Below are 24,818 nucleotides of genomic sequence, written 5' to 3' on the forward strand. Positions count from 1 at the left end.
ACGGCTGTACGTGGCAACGAATTCCATAAATCCACGACCCTCTGGCTAAAAGAAATCTCCTCAAGCAACACGTACAAAATGCTGGTGGAACGCAGCAGACCAGGCAGCATCTATAAGGAGAAGCATTGTCGATGTTTCGGGCCGAGACCCTTTGACCCGGGTCTGATGCTGCCAGGCCTGCTGAGTTCCACCAGAATTTTGTGTGTGTTGCTTGAATTTCCAGCATCTGCAGATTTCCTTGTGTTTGCTTTTGAAATTTCTCCTCATCTCTGTTTTAAGTGGGTACCCCCTAATTCTAAGAGTGCAACTTGACATACTAGGGAACTATTTAACCGTCTGATAATAGGCGGGATGTGTAGAAGCTGTCCTTGAGCTTTCATGCTTTTGCATCCTCTTCCCAATGAAAGAGTGGAGAATTGAGGATGTCCAGAGTGGGTGGGGGTTTGGATTATAACAGCTGCTTTACTGAGGCAGTGAGAAGTGTAGTCAGAGTCCACGGAGGGGAGGATGGCTTCTATGGTGGGCTGAGCTGTGCCCACAACTCATTTCTTGTGATCTTGGGCAGACCAGTTGCCATCACAGGCCGTGATGAATCCAAACTGAATGCATTGATACGCAAACATGAGGAAATCTGCAGACGCTGGAAATTCAGGACGAAGGGTCTCGGCCCAAAACGTCGACAGCGCTTCTCCCTATAGATGCTCCCTGGCCTGCTGTGTTCCACCAGCATTGTGTGTGAGTTGCTTGAATGCATTGATAGAACACTCCTGATTGGTAAGGGGATTAAGGATCTTGAGGAGAAAGTATAACAATGGGGGCTGAAAAAAATCAGCCATAATCAATCGGTGGAGCACACTCGGTGGGCTGAATGGCCTAATTCTTCTCCTATATCTTATGGTGTAAAGCTCAACCAGTCTGTTGTCTCAGAACGGGAGGTAAAGAGAAATATCATGTTTTCAAAAGAAAATTGGAGTCACTGTGTGAAGGCCAGAGTTCAGAGCACAGCCAAGAATCCAAAGGTAAACTATTGCCAGTACTGGAATTTGACTAAGGTTATGTTCCGGAGTTCAGTGCTCTGTAACACCCTCACACTGAGAACACAAGCTCACACACTGCCGGTCTCAGCAGCCACACTAAGCTCTCTGAAGTCACCAAGGAGATGGGAGTAAATTATCCCGAGGAAGAAACCAGGTAACAGAGTTGAAGGCTCAGGCATGGGTTGTGTTAAATGGCAAGCAGGGGTCATGGGCTTGGCTTGGTTATCCATCTTTCCTTTGGCTGCTAGAAGTCCCAGAACACTTCGGTTCTAGAATTGACAGATTCTATTGACTCTTGCACAGCACTGTAGTCATTTTATGTGTTGCACTGTACTGCTGTCACAAAAAAATCAAATGTCGTGAGATATGTGAGTGATGATAAACCTGATTTTGATATGAGTGTCTGATATGGGTCACTGAGAGTGGGAAGGGGGCATGGAGAGAGAAATCATGGTGGGGAAAAGGAAAGGGAGAGTGGAGGAAGCAAGAAGCACCGGAGAGACATTCTCAAATTATCAATAAACCAATTGTTTAGAATCAAGTGATCATGCCTAGTGTCTCAGGGCTGGGTGTGGAGTACGTGGGGTTGATTGCCACATTTAAGAGAAATCTGGACGAATGAGAAGTATATGGAAGTCTTCGATCCAGTTGCAGGTAAATGTAACTAGATGGATTAATAGATCAGGACAGATTAGAAGGGCAGAAGGGCCTGCTCCTGTGCTGTAGTATTCTATGATTCTATGACTCTAATTGTACTTAATGTTGTGAGCGCAATTTTTATGAAGTCAGAATCATTTAGTGTGGGAGCAGAACCCTCTCTCAGCCCAAATTGTCCATATCAACCATGATGCCCACCCAACTAGTACCATTGCTCATGATGGGTCAATAACCCTCCAAACTCCTTCGATCCACTTACCAAATGAAGTGGCCACTGAGCATACTTTTGTGGTCTTCTGCTGCTATAGTCCATCCACATCAGGGTTCGACGTGTTGTGCATTCAGAGATGCTCTTCTGCACACCACTGTTGTAACGTGTGGTTTTGAGTTACTGTCAGCTTGAACCAGCCTGGACATTCTCCTCTGACCTCTTTCATTAACAAGGAATTTTTTTTACCCACAGACCTGCCCCTCACAGGAATTTCTTTTTGTTTTTTGCACCATTCTCTGTAAACTCTAGAGACTATCATGCATGAAAACCCCAGGAGATCAGCAAGTTTCTGAGCTACTCAAACCTCCCCATCTGGCACCAAAAATCATTCCGCAATTAGATCAATTTCTTCCCCATTCTGATGTTTGCCTTGAAGAACAACTGAACCTCCTGACCATGTCAGCATGCTTTTATGCGTTGAGTTGCTGTCACGTGATTGGCTGATTAGTTATTTGCATTAAGGAACAGGGGTACAAGTGTACCTAATGTGTTTCAGAGCTGCTGTTCATTTCTGGGGTCATCGATGATGAACCCTTGTCAGGAATGTCCCCACCCTTCTGGTTCACAGAGCAGAACAGCCCAGGAAGAGGCCTTTTGGCCCACTATGTCTCTGCTGACCCTGGTGCCAATTTAAGTTGCACACATGACAATACATGGTCTAATTCCTCTCTTCCCACATGTGTCTGTCTAAATACTTCATAAGCAACACGATTGTACCTGCTTGCCCCACCACCCCACAAAGGCCATACCAGGCACCCATCACAGTGAACTGCCCATAGGTCAATGCTATCATAGCTCAGGACAATCCCAAATTCAGAGTTCAATCCCGGCGACGTCTGTCAGAGATTGTACATCCTACTTGTGACCGCGTGGGTTACCTCCGGTTTACTCCCTGTGGTAAACCGTGTATATCTGTTTGGACACGCCCCTCTGCTAAATGCTCCTGTGGCTCCTCCCACAGACCCTGGATAAAGGTGATTGTGTCACTGCTCCTCCCACAGTCATCCAGCATAGACATGGTCCATTTTACTGCTAATTAAAGCCTTTCAGTATTTACTCTACCTCCAGTCTTTTGGCATTATTGATAGTGCATCACTCCCACAGTCCAAAGGCATACTAACTAATAGGTTAGTTGGTCATTGTCAATTGTCCTGTGATTAGGCTAGGGTTAAGTAGGTGGGTTGTGGGTGGCGTGACTAGAAGGGCCTGTTCTGTGCTGTATCACTAATAAATAAATAAGTAAACGTTCTCTCCTCTCACCATACAGCTACACCTTCCGCCATCTATCCTGTCTATACCCTTCATGAATTTAGATTAAATTTGCTTTACTTGTCACAGGTACATGGAAACACACAGTGTTTGTGCCAATGACCAACACAGTCTGAGGATGTGTTGGGAGCAGCCTGCAAGTCTCACCAGCATAGCATGCCCACAACTCACTAACCCTAACCTGTACATCTTCGGACTGCAGGATGAAACCAGAGCACCTGAGGAAGCCCACACGGACACAGGGACAACATACAGAATTGAACCCCACTCTTCCAGCTGCCACTATAGAACATCACCCTGACCGCTACATCTATCAGATCTCCCCTCAGCCTGCAGAGGAAACTATCTGAGTTTGTCCCATGTCTCCATAAAGCTCATACTGTGCTACATCCTGGTATTGATTTTCTTTCTCACCTCCGTGTAATGATGTGATGAAATGATCTGTCTGAACAGCTTGCAAAGCAAAGTTTCTCTCTGTTTCTTGGTACAAGGAACAAAGATCAACTTTATTCACCATATTCGTTTACATGTAACTGCATTTGCTGTGGAGTGTTGGTCAACAAAAAACACCCTAACATTCAACAATTATAACAATAAAGAATTATATAAAAAAGCTAGAGGTTAGAGTATGGATATGGAATGAAATGTGCATAAATGCAAAACCACCAGCATGTATTGACAATGTTAACAGCTTATAAAAAGTGGCACAGTGCCGGGGCGAGGGTAATAGATGGGGGCTGGGCGGCCAACTTGACTGGTTGATCAGATGAATGGGAGAAGAAATTTTCAAGATGGCACGAAGTTTTTGTATTAATAGCCCTATAGTGCTTTCCAGAAGGGAGCTTTTGGAAAAGGCAGTTTGCAGGGTTGGTAGTGCTCACAATTATTTTTTTGCCTGCTTCTTGTCCTGGACACACACAAGTCCTGCAGTGATGCTAGACTGCAGAGAGTGACCCTTTCTGCCAACCTGACAGTTCACTGTGGTTTTTAGAGTGATGGATGCTGTGAGGATGCCCATTGTAGACCCTACTCATAAACCTTAAGGACTGACCACACCCATGGGACCTCCCCACCCCGGGACCTTGGGACTACACCCAATGTGGGACCTCTCACATCCATGAGTCCTAGCAACTGCTCCCACGCACGGGATCTCTCCCACACATAGGCCCCAGGCTCTCACCCATGGGATCTCTCCCACCCATAGGTCCTAGGCTCTCACCCATAGGATCTCTCCCACCCATAGGCCCCAGGGACTGCTCTCACCCACGGGATCTCTCCCACCCATAGGCCCCAGGGACTGCTCTCACCCACGGGATCTCTCCCACCCATAGGCCCCAGGCTCTCACCCACGGGGTCTCGCCCACCCATAGGCCCCAGGGACTGCTCTCACCCACGGGATCTCTCCCACACTTAGGCCCCAGGCTCTCACCCACGGGGTCTCTCCCACCCATAGGTCCTAGGGACTGCCTTCACCCATGGGGTCTCTCGCACCCATAGGTCCCAGGGACTGCTCTCACCCACGGGATCTCTCCCACCCATAGGTCCCAGGCTCTCACCCACGGGGTCTCTCCCACCCATAGGCCCTAGGGACTGCTCTCACCTATGGGATCTCACCCACCCATAGGCCCCAGACTCTCACCCACAGGGTCCCTCCCACCCATAGGCCCCAGGGACTGCTCTCACCCACGGGATCTCTCCCATCCATAGATCCTAGGGACTGCTCTCACCCATGGGATCTTTCCCACCCAAAGGCCCCAGGCTCTCACCCACGGGATCGCTCCCACCCATAGGCCCCAGGGACTCACCCATGGGATCTCTCCCACCCACAGGCCCCAGGCTCTCACCCACGGGATCTCTCCCACCCATAGGCCCCAGGCTCTTACCCACGGGATCTCTCCCACCCATAGGCCCCAGGCTCTCACCCACAGGATCTCTCCCACCCATGGGTCCCAGGGACTGCTCTCACCCACGGGATCTCTCCCACCCATAGGTCCTAGGGACTACTCTCACCCACGGGGTCTCTCCCACTATGAACCTCAGGAACCTCTTCCACCCACAGAGAAACCACTTCCACACCTGGGATGTCGGAACCAGTCCCATCCACTGGGCACCCAGGACTGCTTCCCCTGTCATTCCATTTCCACCGGAATCATTTCCTTTCGTGTTTCCCTGCATGCCTGAGTGCAGATACCTCCCGTCAAAAACAGTGTCTCTGTGACAGTTATTGAGTCAGAGTCCATTTAAATTTATTGTCCAAGTACGTATATGACACCATATACAGCCCTGAGGTTCATTTTCCTGTGGGCATTCACAGTAAATACAAAAAAAAAACACAATAGAAGCAATGAAAGACTTCATCAAATGAAAGAAACACAACTAAGGTATAAAAAAACAAACTGCAAATACCAAAAGAAAGAGAGAAAAAAGAAATAATAATAATAATATTGAGAACTTGAGTGAAGAGTCTTTGAAAGTGAGTCCTTAGGTTGTGGAATATTTCAGTGCTGGGGTGAGTGAAGTTATCAGGTTCATGAGTCTGATGGTTGAGGAGTAATAATTGTTCCTGAACCTGGTGGTGTGGGACCTGATGGTTGTACGGTAATAACTGTTCCTGAACCTGGTGGTGTGGGACCTGATGGTTGAGGGGTAATAACTGTTCCTGACCCTGGTGGCGTGGGACCTGATGTTTGAAGAGTAATAACTGTTCCTGAACCTGGTGGTGTGGGACCTGATGGTTGAGGAGTAATAACTGTTCCTGAACCTGGTGGTGTGGGACCTGATGGTTGAGGGGTAATAACTGTTCCTGAACCTGGTGGTGTGGGACCTGATGGTTGAGGGGTAATAACTGTTCCTGAACCTGGTGGTGTGGGACCTGATGGTTGAGGGGTAATAACTGTTCCTGAACCTTGTGGTGTGGGACCTGAGGCTCCTATACCTTCTTCCTGATGGCAGCAGTGAGAGGAGAGCACGATCTGGATGGTGGGGGTCCTTGATGATGGATGCTATTTTCCTATGGCACTGCTCTGTGCAGATGTGCTCAATAGCGAAGGAATTGTTTCCCCCGGGGCAATAAAACCATTTGCATCATTACAAACATCAACAGCCTTCCAGTAGAGATCTATGAGTGGATTTCTGTTACTGGTCCCGAGCGTGAGCGAAGCATTCAGTCTGGGCCTGAACCTTTCCCAGGCTGATGTCTGAATCTGACCTAAAGCTGGTTTTCCCAACTCACAACAAACAAAGCAACAGCATTGCTCGGTTTTAATCTACATAGTTTACACCAAAATAAATGAAATCATAATTTTCCTTTATCAAAGAACACCACAAATTGCACCCAGAATCAGAAATAGAATTAGATTTATTGGCATGTGGTCTGCCTCAGGGATCTGTTCTGGGACCCCTTCTCTTTGTGATGTTCATAAATGGCCTGGATGAGGAAGTGGAGGGATGGGTTAGTAGATTTGCTGATGACACAAAGGTTGGGGGTGTTCTGGATAGTACAGCAGGACATTGATAGGATGCAAAACTGGGCTGAGAAGTGGCAGATAGAGTTCAACCCAGATAAGTGTGAGGTGGTTCATTTTGGTAGGTCAAATACTGGATGGCAAAATATAGCATTAATGGTAAGACTCTTGGCAGTGTGGAGGTTCAGAGGGACACTCAAAGCTGCTGCGCAATTTGACTCTGTGGTTAAGAAAGCATACGGTGCATTGGCTTTCATCAATCACGGGATTGAGTTAAGAGCCGAAAGATAATGTTACAGCTATGTAGAACCCTGGTCAGGTCACACTTGGAGTACTGTGCTCAGTTCTAGTCGCCTCACTATAGGAAGGACGTGGAAACCATAGAAAATTTACAAGAATGTTGCCTGGGTTGGGGAGCATGCTTTATGAGAATTGATTGAGTGAACTTGGATTTTTCCCCTTGGAGCAACGGAGGATGAGATAGAGGTGTGTAAGATAATGAGAGGCATTGATCATGTGGATAGTCAGAGGCTTTCTTTCCAGAGCTGAAATGGCTGGCATGAGAGGGCACAGTTTTAAGGTGCTTGGAAGAAGGATGAGAGGAGATGTCAGGGTTAAGTTTTTTACACAGAGAGTGGAAAGTGTGTGGAATGGGCTGCTGCCAATGGTGGTGGAGGCAGATACGATAAGGTCTTTTAAGAGCCAGGTACATAGAGCTTAGAAAAATAGAGGGTTATGGGTAACCCTAGGTAAGACTGCTGAACGGATCCTGACCCCAATCTGGGCCGTGCCTTCCAAATATCCAAACCTGACTTGCACTAATTTAAATTTTTATTATATTTACTTCGATTTGTACTTCAGGTAGCGCGAAGTGCAGAATCAAATATTGCTGTGTTGATTATACACTCTAGAATCAATTGTCTGGTGACAATAAAGTACTGTAAAGTAAAGTAATTTCTAAAGTAAGAACATGTTCAGCACAGCATCATTTCTATGTGTCGTGAAATTTGTTAATTTAGCAGCACCAATTCAATGATGATATAGAAAGAAAATAAATAAGTAAATTGTGGTAAGAATATACAAATGTTTGTACATGTATGTTGAATAGATTAAAATCGTGCAAAACAGAAATAATATATATTCATTTAAAAAGTGAGGTTGTGTTCATGGGTTCAATGTCCATTTAGGAATCAGATGGCAAAGGGGTAGAAGCCGTCCCTGAATCACTGAGTGTGTGCCTTCAGGCTTCTGTACCTCCTACCTGATGGTAACAATGAGAAGAGGACATGCCCTGGGTGCTGGAGGTCCTTAATACAGGATGCCACCTTTCTGAGGAACTGCTCCTTGGAGATGTCTTGGGTAGCACGGAAGCGAGTATCCAAGATGGAACTGACTAACTTTACTACTCTCTCTGTAGCTTCTTTCAGTCCTGTGCAGTAGACCCACCCACCCCCCCCCCACCCCATACCAGGCAGTGATGTAGCCTGTCAGAATGCTCTCCACGGTACATCTATAGAAGTTTTTGAGTGTATTTGTTGAGAAACAAAATCTCTTCAAACTCCTAATGAAGTATGGCTGCTGTCTTGCCTTCTTTATAACTGCATTGATATGTTGGGACCAGGTTAGATTCTCAGAGATCTTGACACCCAGGAACTTGAAATTGCTCACTCTCTCCACTTCTGATCCCTCTACGAGGATTGGTATGTGTTCCTTCGTCTTACCCTTCCTGAAATCCACAATCAGCTCTTTCATCTTACTGACATTGAGTGCCAGGTTGTTGCTGCAGCACCATTCCACTAGTTGGCATATCTCACTCCTGTACGCCCTCTCATCACCACCTGAGATTCTACCAACAATGGTTCGATCATCAGCAAATTTTTAGATTGTATTTGAGCTGTGCTTAGCCACACAGTCATGGGTATAGAGAGAGTAGAGCAGTGGGCTAAGCACACACCCCTGAGGTGAGCCAGTGTTGATCGTCAGCAAGGAGGAGATGTTATCACCAATCCGCACAGACTGTGGTCTTCCGGTTAGGAAGTCGAGGATCCAATTACAGAGGGAGGTACAGAGGCCCAGGTTCTGTAACTTCTCAATCAGGATTGTGGGAATGATGGTATTGAATGCTGAGCTATAGTCGATGAACAGCATCCTGACGTAGGTATTTGTGTTGTCCAGGTGGTTTAAGACTGTGTGAAGAGCCATTGAGATTGTGTCTGCCATTGACCTAATGCAGCAATAGGCAAATTGCAATGGTTCCAGTTTCTTGCTGAGACAGGAGATCATTTCAGCCATGACCAACCTCTCAAAGCATTTCATCACTGTAGATGTGAGTGCTAATGGACTATTGTCATTAAGGCAGCTCACACTACTCTTCTTAGGCACTGGTATAATTGTATTTTGGAAGCAAGTGGAAACTTCCAACCATAGCAATGAGAGTTTGAAAATGTCCTTGAGTACTCCCACCAATTGTTTGGCTCAGGTTTTCAGAGCCTTACCAGGTTCTCCATCGGGGCCTGTTGCCTTGCAAGGATTCACCCTCCTGAAAGGCAGCCTAAAATTGGCCTCTGAGACAGAGACCACAGGGTCTTCAAGTGCAGCGGAGATCTTCACAGCTGTAGTTATATTCTCCATTTCAAAGCGTGCATAGAAGGCATTGAGTTCATCTGGTAGTGAAACATCGCTGCCATTCATGCTATTGGGTTCCTCTTTGTAGGAAGTAATGTCTTGCAAACCCTGCCAGAGTTGTTGTATATCCGATGTCGCCTCCAACCTAACTTGGAATTGTTTCTTCACTCTGAAATAGCTCTCTGCAAGTCATACCTGGTTCTCTTGTACAGATGTGGGTCACCCAATGTAAATGCCACAGATCAGCCCCCAGCAGACAATGAACCTCCTGGTTCATCCATGGCTTTTGGTTTGGGAATGTACGCAGACACTCATCCACATTGGTTTTAATTAAGTCGTTAATAGCTACAGCATACTCATCCAGGTTTGAAGATGAATCCCTGAATTCAGTCCGGTCCACCGATTCAAAGCAGTCCTGTAGGTGCTCCTGTGCTTCCCTTGTCCAAACCTTCTTGGTCCTCACTGGTGGTGCTGCAGTCTTCAGTCTCTGCCTATACTCAGGGAGTAGAGGTACAGCCAGGTGATCAGACTTCCCGAAGTGAGGGTGTGGAATAGCACGGTAGTTATTGTTGATGGTGTAACTGTGGTCCAGTGTTTTGTTTCTTCTGGTACTACAGGTAATTTGCTGGAAGTACAAGTAAACCACAATTAGTAAGATATTTTTATACTGGGCTGAGACAGAGTGGGTGTGGAGAGGATGTTTCTTGAATCTAGGTCAGAGGGCATAGACTCAGAATTGAAAGATGCCTATTTAGAATAGAGATGAGGAGGAATTTCTTCTGTCAGGGAGTAGCAAGTCTGTGGAATTCATTGCCACAGACTGCTGTGGAGGCCAAGTCATTGGGTGCATTTAACGTTTGATAGTTTCTTGATTAGTCAGTGTCACGTACCCCGTGACCGGATTAAAGAACCAGCAGAAATGGAAAACACTTTGGAGTCTGGTATTACTGTAAACTCTTAGTTTATTAGTAAACTAAGCAATACAGTACTATAGAATGCAAATATATGAAACTGGTTGGCAATGATATATACAGAAGCGTGGAAATAGGAACCAAAACCAGGCTCTTTCGGAGCTAGGGGTAAACGGATAGAGTCTTATGATGGTGAAGAGTTCATTTCAGGTTGAGGTAGTTGTTTGAGTATTGTTGGAGAGAGAGAGGTGATGAGAGACGATGCCGTTGCCGTCAATCTTCCCATTGTCTTCCTGTTGTGGTCACCGACTATGACCATACCACATACGACTGTCCTTCAGTGATAGAACTATCACCCAGGCAAGGGAGGACACACAGATAGCTCCCCACTGGTCTCATCTTCTCACACTGCCATTGATCGATTCCCTGAATCAATCCTCCAAAACCCCCACCTTCACGTGGGTGCAGAAAGCTCATTCAGTGTCCCGTGGTGTGTCTGTCTGTGACTTAGCAGACCTGATTTTTATCTCCAATTGCTGGACACCGGCTGTCCATCAACCAGCTCCTCCCTGTCGTCTCTGCAGGAATCTTAACAAGCAGGCAAAAATGTCCTTGGAGAAAAGTAAACAATCAGCCGAGGAACCATAACATTAAATCTTGTCTCTCTCCCTCTCTCAATTGTTCTCGATGCCTCCCCCCCTCTCTCTCAATAGCAGCACAGTTCATAGGGTCAATTCTGGACCCCGTTTCAAACTCGGTTTGCCCATCACACCCCCCTTTAGGAAATTTTTACGGGGGTAAAAATTTAAATGTAATTGTACATTACAGAGTCGAATGCAATACATAGGTAGTCATCAATTAACAGAGTAAAACAGATATAATTTCAAATCTAACATCTAAATAAACAATTGGCAATCACGTTGTCAGTACTCTTTATATGTTTTATTTTCAAGTCATACTCTTATAATATCAGATTCCAATTCAGCAACCTTCTGTCCTTATCTTTCATATTAGTCAGAAACACCAGCAGATTATGGTCAGTGTAAACCATTAGTGGCTTCTGTGCAGGACAAGCATAAACTACAAAATGCTGTAAAGCCAGAATAATGGAGAGTAATTCTTTCTCCACAGTGGAATAATTTTTCTGGTGTACATTAAATTTTCTGGAGAAATAAGCCACTGGTGTTCAATTTCGTTCCCATCTTTCTGTAGCAATACTTCCCCGGCAGCCTCATCACTAGCATCCATTGCTAGAGAGAAGGGTTTGGAAAAATCAGGTGCTTTGAGCACAGGATGATAACACAATATAGTTTTCAGCCTCTCAAAGGCTTCTTAGTAAGGGTCAGTCCATACAAATTTCTCAAGAGCTTGGTAAGAGGAAGAGCGATATCTGCAAAGCTTTTACAAAACTTCCGGTAATACCCCACCATTCCTAGAAACCTTCTCAGAGATTTCTTGTCAGCCGGAACAGGAACTTCAAAAATAGCCTGCACCTTAGCTTGTACTGGAGCCAGCTGCCCCTAACCTACTACATACCTCAAATACGTGACAGTAGCGTGGTCAAACTCACTTTTGGTGAGGTTCACTGTTAGATTGTTTAAACAGCTTTTCCACAGCCGCCATGTGCGCATCCCACATGTCACTCCAGACCACTAAGTCGTCGATATAAGCCCCTGTGTTTTCTAAACCTCTAAGTACTGAGTCAATCATCCTTTGAAATGTCCCTGCAGCATTTTCCATTCCAAAAGGCAAAGCATTATACTCATGCAACCCTGACAGTGTGACAAATGCTGAAATTTCTCTAGCCCTGTCAGTTAAAGGAACACACCAATATCCCTTCAGCAAGTCAATTTTTGTGATGTACCTAGTCTTTCCCACTCTATCAATGCAATCATCTACCCTCGGGATAGGATAAGCATCAGTCTTTGTGATGGCATTTACTTTCCTGTAATCAGTACAGAATCTTACACCACCATCGGGTTTCGGAACAATCACGCAAGGGGATGCCCAGTCCGAGGTAGATCGCCTAATGATACCTGCAGCTAGCATATGCTCAATTTCTCCTTCCACCAATTTGCTCTTTTCTAAATTCATTCTGTAGGGATGTTGCTTAATGGGCTGGGCTGAACTGACATTAACACCATGTACTGCGACTGTGCACCGCCTCGAGACATCTGGACATAAATTTGTATGCCGGTTAATTAACTTTGTCAGCTGCACTCTCTGTGTAGACTCCAAGTGACAGACCTTATCAGTGAAGTTGGTCAAAATAACAGAGTTCTCCAGTCTGGTGGACACTATATTTAACTTATTAAAATGCTCTTGCCCCTCAATTTCAGATTCCACAACCTCATTTGTTTTCATGACAGCACTGACTGGTACTGCCTTAGAGTCATGATAAGGTTTGAACATATTCACGTGAACTAATTGATTAGGCTTGCGTCTATCAGAAGTTTTGTTAACATAGTTCAAAGAGTCAATCTTCTTAATTACCCCGTATGGACCCTGGAATCTCACTTGGAGAGGGTTGGCCATTAAGGGAAACAAAACCAGGACCTTATCACCAACTTCAAACACCTGTTCCTTCAGCATGTTCAACGGTCCTGAAACCAATCCAGACTTTAAATTTACCTTTTTCAAAAGTCCAGTAACACTTTTCTCAATATCTTCAATAAAATTCATCTCACCAGTTTTTATTTCATCACCAGCTTTTAGAACACCTTCTAACGCAAGTGACTGAGAATCCTCAATTTCCACTCGCACCAGGGTTAACCCCTTACTCACTGAACCAAGTCTATCTGACACAAAAGGACTGAGTTCCTTTTTAACCGAGTCAGACACCTCAGACCTTACCCGAGTCTCAACACAAGACTCACAGTCCTCTGTGAATCCACAGGTACTTCAACAACCTGAACGCAGGCAAATGGGACAGCTGCCTCTTCTAGGCTTTCAATGCCAGTCCCAGTTTCAAATTTCAGGTTCCCCTGATCCTCCCACCTACCCTCTGGGCAACTCCTATCCAGAGTAAACTCAACCTTGTGGGCTAAAACAACCTCCTCTGCCACCCAGCAGACTCCCGCAAAGCAGTGGCATCCTTTTAATCTCGAATGCCCTTACATCATCGGGAACACACTTAAATTCTTCAATTGCAAACAAGCTACAAGCATCATCAGTGTGCAACACTGGACCTCCCAGCTGCCACATCTCCCTCTCCCTCTCCTCAACCTCACTATCCTCTGAATCCTGTTGGTACAGAGACGGTGAGAAAGTCTCGGATAAATCAATGTTTGTCTCAGCAGCCTTTTTGACATGCTTCTGGTTACCGTGCAGGCGGAATAAACTTCAGAATCTAAGGGCGGGTCCTCAGCACCGAGTCAGACATCTACAGCGTCCATCAGTAGTTCAGACCGCACCCCTATTGTGACTGTTCCGGATACCAAGTCACATTTCAGAAATATTTTATGCAAAGGTACGGCCTCAGTCCCCTTTTATCACATTCACTTCACCAGTCTCCGTCTCAGCACTGAATTACAACACTTTCCTCGGGATCAATGACTGACAAGCCCCAGTGGATTCTCACTGGAACCGGGGTTGTCCCCTCCTTTACAGATACCAACCCGTTTGAAATAAACCTCTCGCGTCCTTCTTGAACTCGGTCTGAGCCCTCCTTCCTTCCTTCCTTAGCGGTCTGTTAATGCAGGCGGTCGGTGTTGTCGCCTTTCCTTTTCCTTTCTCTTTTTTTGGAGCAAAACACCTAGACACTATGTGACCGGTCTTCCCACAATTAAAACACGTTAAACTAGAGAACTTTCCTCCCGACTGCTTCTCGTCCTCCTTCTCTTTTCCGCTAGTCCCCGGCTTACTTTCTGACTTAGCCGGTGGGCTCTCCCTATTATCCCTACTACCCCTCTAGTAGCTCTTACTCGGAGAAAACTTTAAAGCGTACTCATCTGCCAACTTAGCAGTTTCTGACAGAGTCTTAGTCTCCTTCTCATTTAGGTATGTCTGTGTGTTGTCAGGGACACAACTTCTAAATTCTTCGGTTAGGATCAACTCCCTCAGGTGGCCAAAGTCGTCATCCACCTTTTCTGAAGTGCGCCAACAATGTAGATGTGACAAGTAAGACCATGAGACCATAGGGCATAGGAGCAGCATTAGGCCATTCGGCCGATTGAATTTACTCCACCACTCAATCATGGCTGATTTATTATCCCTCTCAAACCCACTCTCCTGCCTTCTCCCTGTAATCTTTGACATTGAAACATATAGTGGAATGTGTCAATGATGTGCAAGTGTCCCCACACCTCCAGTGCCAACATAGCATGCCCACAATTTACCAAGCCTAACCTATACAGGGGCACACGGAGGAACCCACATGTTCCTTACAGGCAGTGATGGGAATTGAACCCTAATTGCTCTCACTGTAATTGTGGTATACTAACCACTACACTATTGTACTGCCTAATTTAGGGTGTCTACAAAATACTCCAGGTTAGGCCAGTAGCATCTCCCAGTCCTGTACCTACACCACCATGAAGGACGTGGGCAGCAGATTCAGATTCGGAGGGGGCTGTCACCCTATACACCATTCGTTGTGTACAAGTAAGTGATACGCAGGGTTATAACATCTCCCGTAGCACCACAACCTCGGAGGCTTGCGTGCTTCGATGACCCAGAGAGCTACGCTTTGACACTTGGTAGATTCACTCACCCATGCCAAACCGGTCAGAGGGTAGAGGTCAGACTCGGAGTGGTCCACTGGTCCTCCAGGTTTGGATGTTCGTCTCAGGGCTAACACCCCCGACTGGTCAAACTATTCTGTTATGGAAACAGTCCTTCTGCACCTGAGTGTGACGATATTCCTGAATCTCCACCCGGGACCTCCATGACTGAACTACTGGCATAATGACGACCTGAACGCCACCAGGGATGGAGGACTTTCATCGCTGCCCTAAGCGCCAGCGGAGTAATGGGCAGGAAGCAGGACTGGAATAAATACAGCAAAGATGACAGAACAACAGCATGGTGTAGTGAAGTCTGAAGCAATCCAAAAGAAAATGCTGATGTAATTAACGGGAAAAGTAGAATGAAGGGTTTGAGAACGTGGCAGCATCACTGGGAAGGGGATTTAATTTTATCTGTTTGATTTAGAGATACATGGTAAGGGCCCTTCTGGCCCAGTGGGACCATGTGACCAATTAACCTGGCAGTGGTGACTGGTTTGTGGCTGTGAACTTCAGTTCTGAATGCTATTTGCTTACTTTCATTGTTTGTACGATTTTTTTCTGTATGTTGGGTGCTTGATGGCATTTTTTAATGGGATTATTGGATTTCTTTGTTTTGTGGCTGCCTTTAAGGAGACGAATCACAAGGTACATAGAATAGTACAGCACATTACAGGCCCTTCAGCCCACAATGTTGTGCCAACCCTCAAACCCTGCCTCCCATATAACGCCCCACCTTAAATTCCTCCATATACCTGTCTAGTAGTCTCTTAAACTTCACTAGTGGATCTGCCTCCACCACTGACTCAGGCAGTGCATTCCACGCACCAACCACTCTCTGATTGAAAAACCTTCCTCTAATATCCCCCTTGAACTTCCCTCCCCTTACCTTAAAGCCATGTCCTCTTGTGCTGAGCAGTGGTGCCCTGGGGAAGGGGCACTGGGCTGTCCACTCTATCTATTCCTCTTAATATCTTGTACACCTCTATCATGTCTCCTCTCATCCTCCTTCTCTCCAAAGAGTAGCATAGAGTATGCATACTTTGATAATAAAAGTACTTTGAAGTTTTAACCTGTATATCTTTGGACTGTGGTAGGAGACCAGAGAAACACATGCAGACACAGGGAGGAGGTACGAACTTCTCACAGACAGCAGCAAGAATTGAACCTGGGTCACCAGCACTGTACTGACCGCTATGCAAACACAATATTCTGTAGACTAACTGCAAAGTTCTCCAGCTTACACCAGTAGCATTTTCCAGTCCTGTGACCTACATCACCGTGGAAGGATGAGGGTGGCAGGTTCCTTCCTCATGGACTGTTTGTCCCGCTCCCATCAGGGAAGAGGCAATGCAGCATTACACCAGGACCACCAGACTCAAAAACAGTTACTTTCCCCAAGCTGTGAGGCTGACCAACACCTCCACCCACTAACCCACCCCTTCACACCCCCACCCACCACTACTTTATCATTGCCTGTCAGTCACAAAATTGGGTTGTTTACTTTGGAGCAGTGGAAACTGGGGGGAGGGAATCTGATAGAGGTTTATAAGATTATGGGAGGCTTAGGTAGAGTAGACAGACAGTATCTGTTTCCCTGGGTTGAAATGCCTAATACCAAAGAGCATGTGTTTAAGGTAAGAGGGGGTAATTTCAAAGGAGCGGTTAGGGGCAGGTTTTTTACACAGAGAGTGGTGGGTGTCTGGAATGCACTGCCTAGGTGGTGATAGAGGCCCACAGAAGGCAAAGGGTGGTTGTAGTTGGGTCATATTCTTCATGGAGGTCGGTAACCAGTGGGGTGCCTCAGGGATCTGTTTTGGGAACCCCAATCTTTGAGAGTTTTATAAATGACCTGGATGAGGAAGTGGAGGGATGGGTTAGTAAATTTGCTGATTATACAAAGGTTGGAGGCATTGTGGATAGTGTGGAGAGCTGTCAGAGGTTACAGCGGGACATTGATAAGATGCAAAACTGGGCTGAGAAGTGGCAGATGGAGTTCAACCCAGATAAGTGTGAAGTGGTTCATTTTGGTAGGTCAAATATGGTGGCAGAATATAGCATTAATGGCAAGACTCTTGGCAGTGTGGAGGATCAGAGGTGTTGTGTTCTTTATACGTAGCGTGGGCTACTAAGAACAAACCATATTCTGGAAGAATAGAACTAGAACTTTTATTTATAACAGCAACAAAGCCACACGTGTCTTAAAGCGCCATGCTTCTCGAAGTTTCTAGATCTTTCACTCATTTCTGCGCATGCTTTGAACTCTGTCCAATCATGGTCTGACATGTGTTATCCCCACATCTTCCTTTCCTTAAAAAGAAAAACAATTAGCAACATTAATCAAACAAATACATAATTTGACATGTCTCTATCAGTCTCTCTGGGGTTTACCAACACCAGTCGACCTTCTAAGTGGTTCACACAGTTCTTGTGTTTCGTTGTAATTTTCATGTTTCATCTAGTCTGCAGCTGAAACTCTGCAGTTGGCTCTTTCTTGAGGTCTTTGCGACTTCTTCTTAACACTGCTCTTTCTTCTGTTTGGACCATGTATGATCTGGGTTGTACTTCTTCAAGTACTGTAGCTTTCTTAATTCCTTCCACTTCCATTTATAATGAAATACAAATCTTCTTTTCTTCATCTAATTCATTTATTAACTGTGTAATTTCTTTTTTATGCTGAGACTTCATCATTTCAATGAAACTTCTCAATTCCTTCACTTGAGCTTTCACTTCTTCAATTGGATCCTGATCCTTGTCACTCTTTGGCTTCAGGTCAGTATTGGACTGTACCAGCAAGTCTGGCCTCTGTCCTCCTGCAGAGGTGAGATTGTGATGGAATGCATGGCCCATTAACGCATGTCTGTTACTTCCAGAGAATAAAATTGCAACTCCTGGTTTTGCTGGCAATGCTTTCTCAGATGCTGGTAACAAAGGGATGGGTCTGCGAGCTTTCTTTATGACTTCTAGCTGTTCCATTCTGTCAAGTTCTGTTCTCTCTTGCTCTTTCATCAATTCACTGTATTCTGACTCTGTGTCATTGTCCAGGACTAAGACTCTTTTCACCAAATTCAGTCTCTCACAGGCAGATAGACCCAGTACTGACTGTACATTTTTTGGCACGACCACAAATGAAAGCTTGTGCTCACTATTTTTGTGTGATACTTTTGCCACACATGTTCCTTTAACTGGAAAGTCTGCACCTGAATACCCAGTCACCTTTATATTTGTCTGATGTAACTTTGGTCTTGGATTAAACTCAGATTCTACAAGATTGTGCTCCAGTATCCAGTTTAAACAGAATATTGTTTTGGTTCACTTGCAATGGCATAGTCCAGTCACTCTTACTTTGTTTTCACAAAGCACATTATACAAAACTCCTCACGTTCATTTTCAAGCACCGCATTTACTTGTTTTATTGTCTTTCTACTTCTGCAACAGCGTGAAAAATGATTACTCTTACCGCAATCATTGCACATTTTCCGGTACGCTGGACGCTGTTTTGGTTAGTACTGCTGCGCACAGCGATCACAAATTTTTTTTCTTTTAGATGACGGCAGTTTCGTTGTCGCTTCATTATTTTTTCTAATATGTTCGTGCTTTACAGCGTCTACGCAGTACTCGATAGAATGCTCTTTTGCCTGTGACATCACAGTTTCCAAAGCTTTGCACAGCCTCAAAGCTTTTTCCACATTGATGTCTTGTTCTTTTAACAGTCTTTCTCTCAGACCATTATCCAAAATGCTACAAACAATTCTGTTTTTAATGAAAGAGTCTGTGAGCTCAGCAAACTTGCAAGATTTACTGTGGTGTCTCAACTCCATAACAAATTCATCAATCGCTTGAACAGGTCTCTGCCGACATTTGAAAAACTTGTACCGTTCATATGTCACATTACACTTCGGTATACAAAATGTGTCAAATATGTCCATTATCACTTTGAAATTTAAATTCTCTCCACTCTCAAAAGTAAAATGGTTATATACCTCAATTGCAACGTCACCTATTACGTGGCGTAGAATTGCAGCTTTAGTTTTTTCCGATTATTCATCTGATCCTGTCGCCGATAATAAATTTCAAAACGCTGTTTAAATCCTTTCCAGTTTTCAGCTACGTTTCCAGTCAGCTGAAGTGTCAATGGGGGTTGCAAACCTTCCATTTTTAAAACTGTTAGCACAACAAAAAGGTTTGCATTTTTTTATTATTGTCTTCGCTTCTCCCATGTTAGCGAAACATATTATTCTTCCAGACCAACTTCTGACACCATGTTGTGTTCCTTATACGTACTGTGGGTTACTAAGAACAAACCATATTCAGGAAGAATTAAAATTTTATTTACAACAGCAACATAACCACACGTTTTGCAACCTCGACGTTTCTAGATCTTTCACTCATTTCTGCGCATGCTCAGAACTCTGTCCAATCACGTTCTGACACATGATATCACCACAAGAGGGACAGGACACTCAAAGCTGCCACGCAGGTTGACTCTGTGGTTAAGAGGGCATATGGTGCATTGGCCTTCATCAATCGTGGGACTAAGTTTAGGAGCTGAGAGGTAATGTTGCAGCTATATAGGGCCCTGGTCAGACCCCGCTTGGAGTACTGTGCTCAATTCTGGTTGCCTCACTACAGGAAGGACGTGGAAACCATAGAAAGGGTGCAGAGGAGATTTACAAGGGTGTTGCCTGGATTGGGGAGCACGCATTATAAGAACAGGTTGAGTGAACTGGGACTTTTCTCCTTGGAGCGATAGAGTCATGAGAGGTGACCTGATAGTGTACAAGATAATGATATGCATTGATCACATGGATAGTCAGAGGCTTTTTCCCAGGGCTGAAATGGCTAGCACGAGAAGGCACAGTTTTAAGGTGCATGGAAGTAGGTGTAGGTATAGAGGAGATGTCAGGGGTAAGTTTTTTTTACACAGAGAATGGTGAATGCGTGGAATGGGCTGCTGGCGACGGTGGTGGAGGTGGAAACAATGGGGTCCTGGATACAAGAGACTCCTGGATGGATACATGGAGATTAGAAAAATAGAGGGCTATGGGTGACTTCTTAGGAAATTTCTAAGGTAAGTACATGTTGGGCCGAAGGGCCTGTATTGTGCTGTAGGTTTTCTATGTGTTGCTCCACCAACCCGAGTTTGGCCTCATGTTGGAATGGGAATGGGAAATGGGTGGCCTCTGGGGATCCAGACTTTTGCAGTGGAGAGAGAGAAGTCGTGCTCAGAAACATTGAGGATTGGGACTCAAAGCCACGAAGATGAGGATAATTATCTGGGAGAGCGTGAGGACAGATTCACATCCTGTGATCATGGTGGGTGCCATATGAATGCAATCCCTTCCTGAGTCCATCGAACATATGGATGGGCATTGAAGGCTGCCAGACTGAATCATATTAACTTTCAAAGTTGTAAGTTGAAAGTTCAGAAGAAAATTAGGAACATATATGCCACCAAATATTACCCTGAAATGTATTTTCTTTCAAGCATTTACAGTAGAACAAATAAGTGCAATGGAATCAATGAAAACTTCACACAAGTAAAGGCTGGCAGACTCTGCAAATACAAAAAGAAACGAACAATAATAATTAAAAGTAAGTAAATGAATAAGAGAACATGAGATGTAGAGTCCTTGAAAGTGAGTTCATCATTTGTAGAGTCAGTTCAGTTTTGAGGTGAATGAAGTCATCCATACTTCTTCAAGAGCCTGATGGTTGAGGGGTAATAACTGTTCCTGAACCTGGTGGTGTGGGACCTGATGGTTGAGGGGTAATAACTGTTCCTGAACCTGGTGGTGTGGGACCTGATGGTTGAGGAGTAATAACTGTTCCTGACCCTGGTGGTGTGGGGCCTGATGGTTGAGGGGTAATAATTGTTCCTGAACCCGGTGGTGTGGGACCTGATGGTTGAAGGGTAATAACTGTTCCTGAACCTGGTGGTGTGGGATCTGATGGTTGAGGGGTAATAACTGTTTCTGAACCTGGTGGTGTGGGACCTGATGGTTGAGGGGTAATAACTGTTCCTGAACCTGGTGGTGTGGGACCTGATGGTTGAGGGGTAATAACTGTTCCTGAACCTGGTGGTGTGGGACCTGAGGAACCTGTATGTCCTGATCGAAGGTAGTAGTGAGAAGAGAGCGTGGTCTGGATGGTAATAGCTAGAAAACAGCATGGCTTGGATGGTGACTTAGCAGGGATGTGGAAAAGCAAATTATGATCTGAAAATGGTATCTGTTCTTTACTTTGCAGGCTTCCCCCAAACATCCTGGAGCTGATCGAGAAGTTCAATGTGTCTGAGGCTTGCTTCTCGCCTCCTCCAAGATCCCTCAAGCTCATAATGGGTAAGTCAGTGTGTCCCTCCATTCTGAGTCTGTGTCCTCTGGTCCTAGACTCCACCACTGTAGGAAACATCCTCTCCACGTCCACTCTATCTGTGTCCTCTGGTCCTAGACTCCCACACTATAGGAAACATCCTCTCCACATCCACTCTATCTGTGTCCTCTGGTCCCAGACTACCCCACTGTAGGAAACATCCTCTCCACATCCACTCCATCAAGGTATTTCAATATTTGGTATTTCAATGAGATCCCTCCTCATTCTTCTAAACTCAACTGACTACAATCCCAGAACCTCATACATTAACCCTTTCATTCCTGGGATCATTCTCGTGAACCTCCTCTGGACCCTTGCCAATGCCTGCACATCCTTTCTTGGATAAGCGGCCCAATCTGCCAACAATCTAAGGCTCCTGAACACCTCTATCACATTTGCCTCCAGCACATTATTCACTTTTCTAAGAGACGTCTGACCTGCTAGTTCCTCCAGCACTTTATGTGTGTTGCAGTATCTGTACAATATGCTGTTTATTCTCTCTTGTCCCTTCTCCCATTGGGCAGAGACACAAAAGCCTGAATGCACGTACCACCAGGCTCAGGGACAGCTTCCGCCCCATAGTATAGAATGGTCCCCAGTACCATAAATCAGACACTTGACTCTGCAACCTGCCTCATTATGACCTTCCACGTTACTCTCCACCACACTGCACTTCTCTGGTAGCTGTTACTCCTTGCTCTGCATTCTGTTATTGTTTTCCCTTGTTCAGTCTCAGTGCTCTGTGTAATGATCTGGTTGGTATGAACAGAGTGCAAGACAAGATTTTCACTGTATCTCAGTACATGTGACAATAATAACCCAATACCAATATTCCACAACTCTGTGTGAAAAACTTTTCCTGTGTGTCATCTCTGAAAGTTCCCCCATCATGTTAAGCCTCTTCTATCCATGTACTTATCCAAAGGGATTTCAAATGTTCCCGATGTGCCCACCTTACCTGTCATGTTGACTGATCCTTTTGCCCAATACCAGTTCCTGCACCAACCTATCATTCCTTATTAATCAATAATCTATCAGTTTTTTTCCTAAACACACTCAAAGTTCAAAGTACGTTTATTATCAAAGTATGTATACTTTATACAAGCTTGAGATTTGTCTCCTTACAGACAGCAATAAAACAAAGAAAGCCAATAGACTCCTTTAAGAACTAAAGAAAACCGCCAAACACCCAGCGTGCAGAGAGAGAAAAACAAATTGTGCAAACAATGGAAGTAAGCAAGTGGCATTCAGAACAGAGGTTCACAAAGCTGAATCCACAGCCATTCAGAAGCCCGTTAGACGCAGGCTGGAGCCATAGTTCAGTGCAGAGACGAGTAAATCTCGTGGAGCGGCGATGTGAATGGGTCCGTCCCTCACCTCCTGCCCCGACACCCTGATCTTTTCAATCTGGCCCGGCGTTTAAATTGTCCAGCCCTCTGGTCATTCTTGAAATGGGCCTGAATCTGAATCAGGTTTACTACCTCTGACATACGTCATCAAACTGTTGTTTTATGGCAACATCACAGTGCAAGACATAAAAGTTATTGTAAATTACAATAATATACATATTACAAATTAGCGAGGTGCTGTTCATGGGATCATGGACCATTCAGAAATCCGATGCTGGAGGGAAGAAGTTGTTGTAAAACACTGAGTGTGTGTCTTCAGACTCCTGTACCTCCTCCCTGATGGTAGCAAGGAGAAGAGGGCATGTCCTGGGTAATGGGGGCCCTAAGTGACGGACACTACCTTTTAGAGGCCCCTCCATTTGAACATGTCCTGGATGGTGGGGAGGCTAGAGCCCATGATGGAACTGGCTGAGTTTCCAAACCTCTGTAGCTTTTTCTGATCCTGCGCCGTGGCCGCCTTCCATGGCAGATGGTGATGTAACCGTTTAGAATGCTCTTCATGATACACCTGCAGAAATTTGTCTTTGGTGACATACCAAATCTCCTCAAATTTTTAATGAAATATAGCTGCTGTTGTGCCTTCTTTGTAATAGCATTAATATGTTGGGCCCAGGGTAGATCTTCAGAGATGTGGACGCTCAGGAACTTGAAACTGCTCCCCCTTTCCACTCGATCCCTCGATGAGGACTGGTGTGTGTCCCCTTGGCTTCCCCTTTCTGAAATCCACAATCAATTCCTCGGTTTTACTGACGTTGATTACAAGGCTGTTGCTGTGACATTGCTCACCCAGCCAATCTCTCTCACTCCTGTACGGTTCCTCGTCACCATCTGAGATTCTGGCAACAACAGATATGTCATGGGTATCGAGAGAGTAGAGCAGTGGGCTAAGCACACGTTCTTGGGGTGCGCCCGTGTGAGGAGGTGTTACTTCTGATCCGCACTGACTGGTCCCCCAGTGAGGAAGTGAGGGATCCAGGTGCAGAGGGAGACCCAGGTTTTGGAGCTTGTTGATTAGTGACAAGATGGAATCCATGTTTGTTGAAGTGTGAAAGAAATATAATAGGGGAGCAGGTCAGACGGTATATGAGTCTGTGACTTGAGCAGATCAGACTTCATATGAGTCCGTGACCTTTGTCAGAATTGTTAACACCACTGGTTGTGAGGTGGCTGCTATCCATTGTACTGGGGAGAGATTCTCTGTTCCTCTCCCCAGACGTGGGTGTGGGAAGATCCTTTGAGAGAGTACCACTCCCCTAGTGGTGAGACATCTCCTTCAGTACCTCACTACAGCTGGCCTAGAGAGCTTGTGCTCATTTCTCCGGAGTGAGACCTGCTTCAGTGTCCAGTGACATAGGTTCAACTCTCACCCTTGCATGTAAGGAGTTTGTACGTTCTGCCCATAACTGAGTGGGTTTCCTCCAGGTGCTCTGGTTTCCTGCCACATTGCAGAGGTGTAGAGGTTAGGGCCAGGGTTAGTAAGCTGTGGGCACGCTATGTTGATTCCAGACTTCCCCGAGGACCGTCACCTTTTCGTGGTGGAGAGGCCGTCCTGAGGTCCCGAGAGCAAAGCTGTCCCAAGCTGAGCTCCTGGTGGGGTCACTCACAAGACCACATGACAAAGGAGCAGAAGTAGGCCATTCGGCCCATCAAGTCTGCTCTGCCATTCCACCATGAGCTGAACTATTCTCCCATCTAGTTCCAATTTCCAGCTTTTCCCCCATATCCCTTGATACCCTGACTAATTAGATACCTATCAATCTCCTCCTTAAACACCCTCAATGTTTGGGCCTCCACAGCTGATAAAGTAGTGGTGGTTGGGGGTGTGGAGGGGTGGGTTAGTGTGTGGAGGTGTTGATCAGCCTCACTGCTTGGGGAAAGTGACTGTTTTTAGACAATAGACAATAGGTGCAGAAGTAGACCATTCGGCCCTTCGAGCCTGCACTGCCATTTTGAGATCATGGCTGATCAACTACTATCAATACCCAGTTCCTGCCTTGTCCCCATATCCCTTGATTCCCCTATCCATAAGATACCTATCTAGCTCCTTCTTGAAAGCATCCAGAGAATTGGCCTCCACTA

At 45.5% G+C, this 24,818-nt stretch overlaps 1 protein-coding gene across 2 annotated transcripts in view; it reads left to right on the forward strand.

Moving 5' to 3' along the window:
• Positions 1-1,072: 1,072 nt before the first annotated feature.
• The window catches only part of LOC132406328 (organic solute transporter subunit alpha-like), a 61,699-nt gene continuing 37,953 nt past the window's right edge, over positions 1,073-24,818 (forward strand). The window contains exons 1-2 of one of the 2 annotated variants that reach the window (XM_059991851.1): positions 1,073-1,191; positions 21,208-21,299. In XM_059991851.1, coding sequence (XP_059847834.1) covers positions 1,160-1,191; positions 21,208-21,299 — 124 coding nt within the window. In that variant the 5' untranslated portion in view covers positions 1,073-1,159. Of the gene's footprint in view, positions 1,192-20,446; positions 20,554-21,207; positions 21,300-24,818 lie in introns of those variants that run through there. The other variant, XM_059991869.1, reaches the window with a different exon arrangement.

Source organism: Hypanus sabinus, chromosome 2 (assembly GCF_030144855.1).
Source record: "Hypanus sabinus isolate sHypSab1 chromosome 2, sHypSab1.hap1, whole genome shotgun sequence".
Classification (NCBI taxonomy): domain Eukaryota; kingdom Metazoa; phylum Chordata; class Chondrichthyes; order Myliobatiformes; family Dasyatidae; genus Hypanus; species Hypanus sabinus.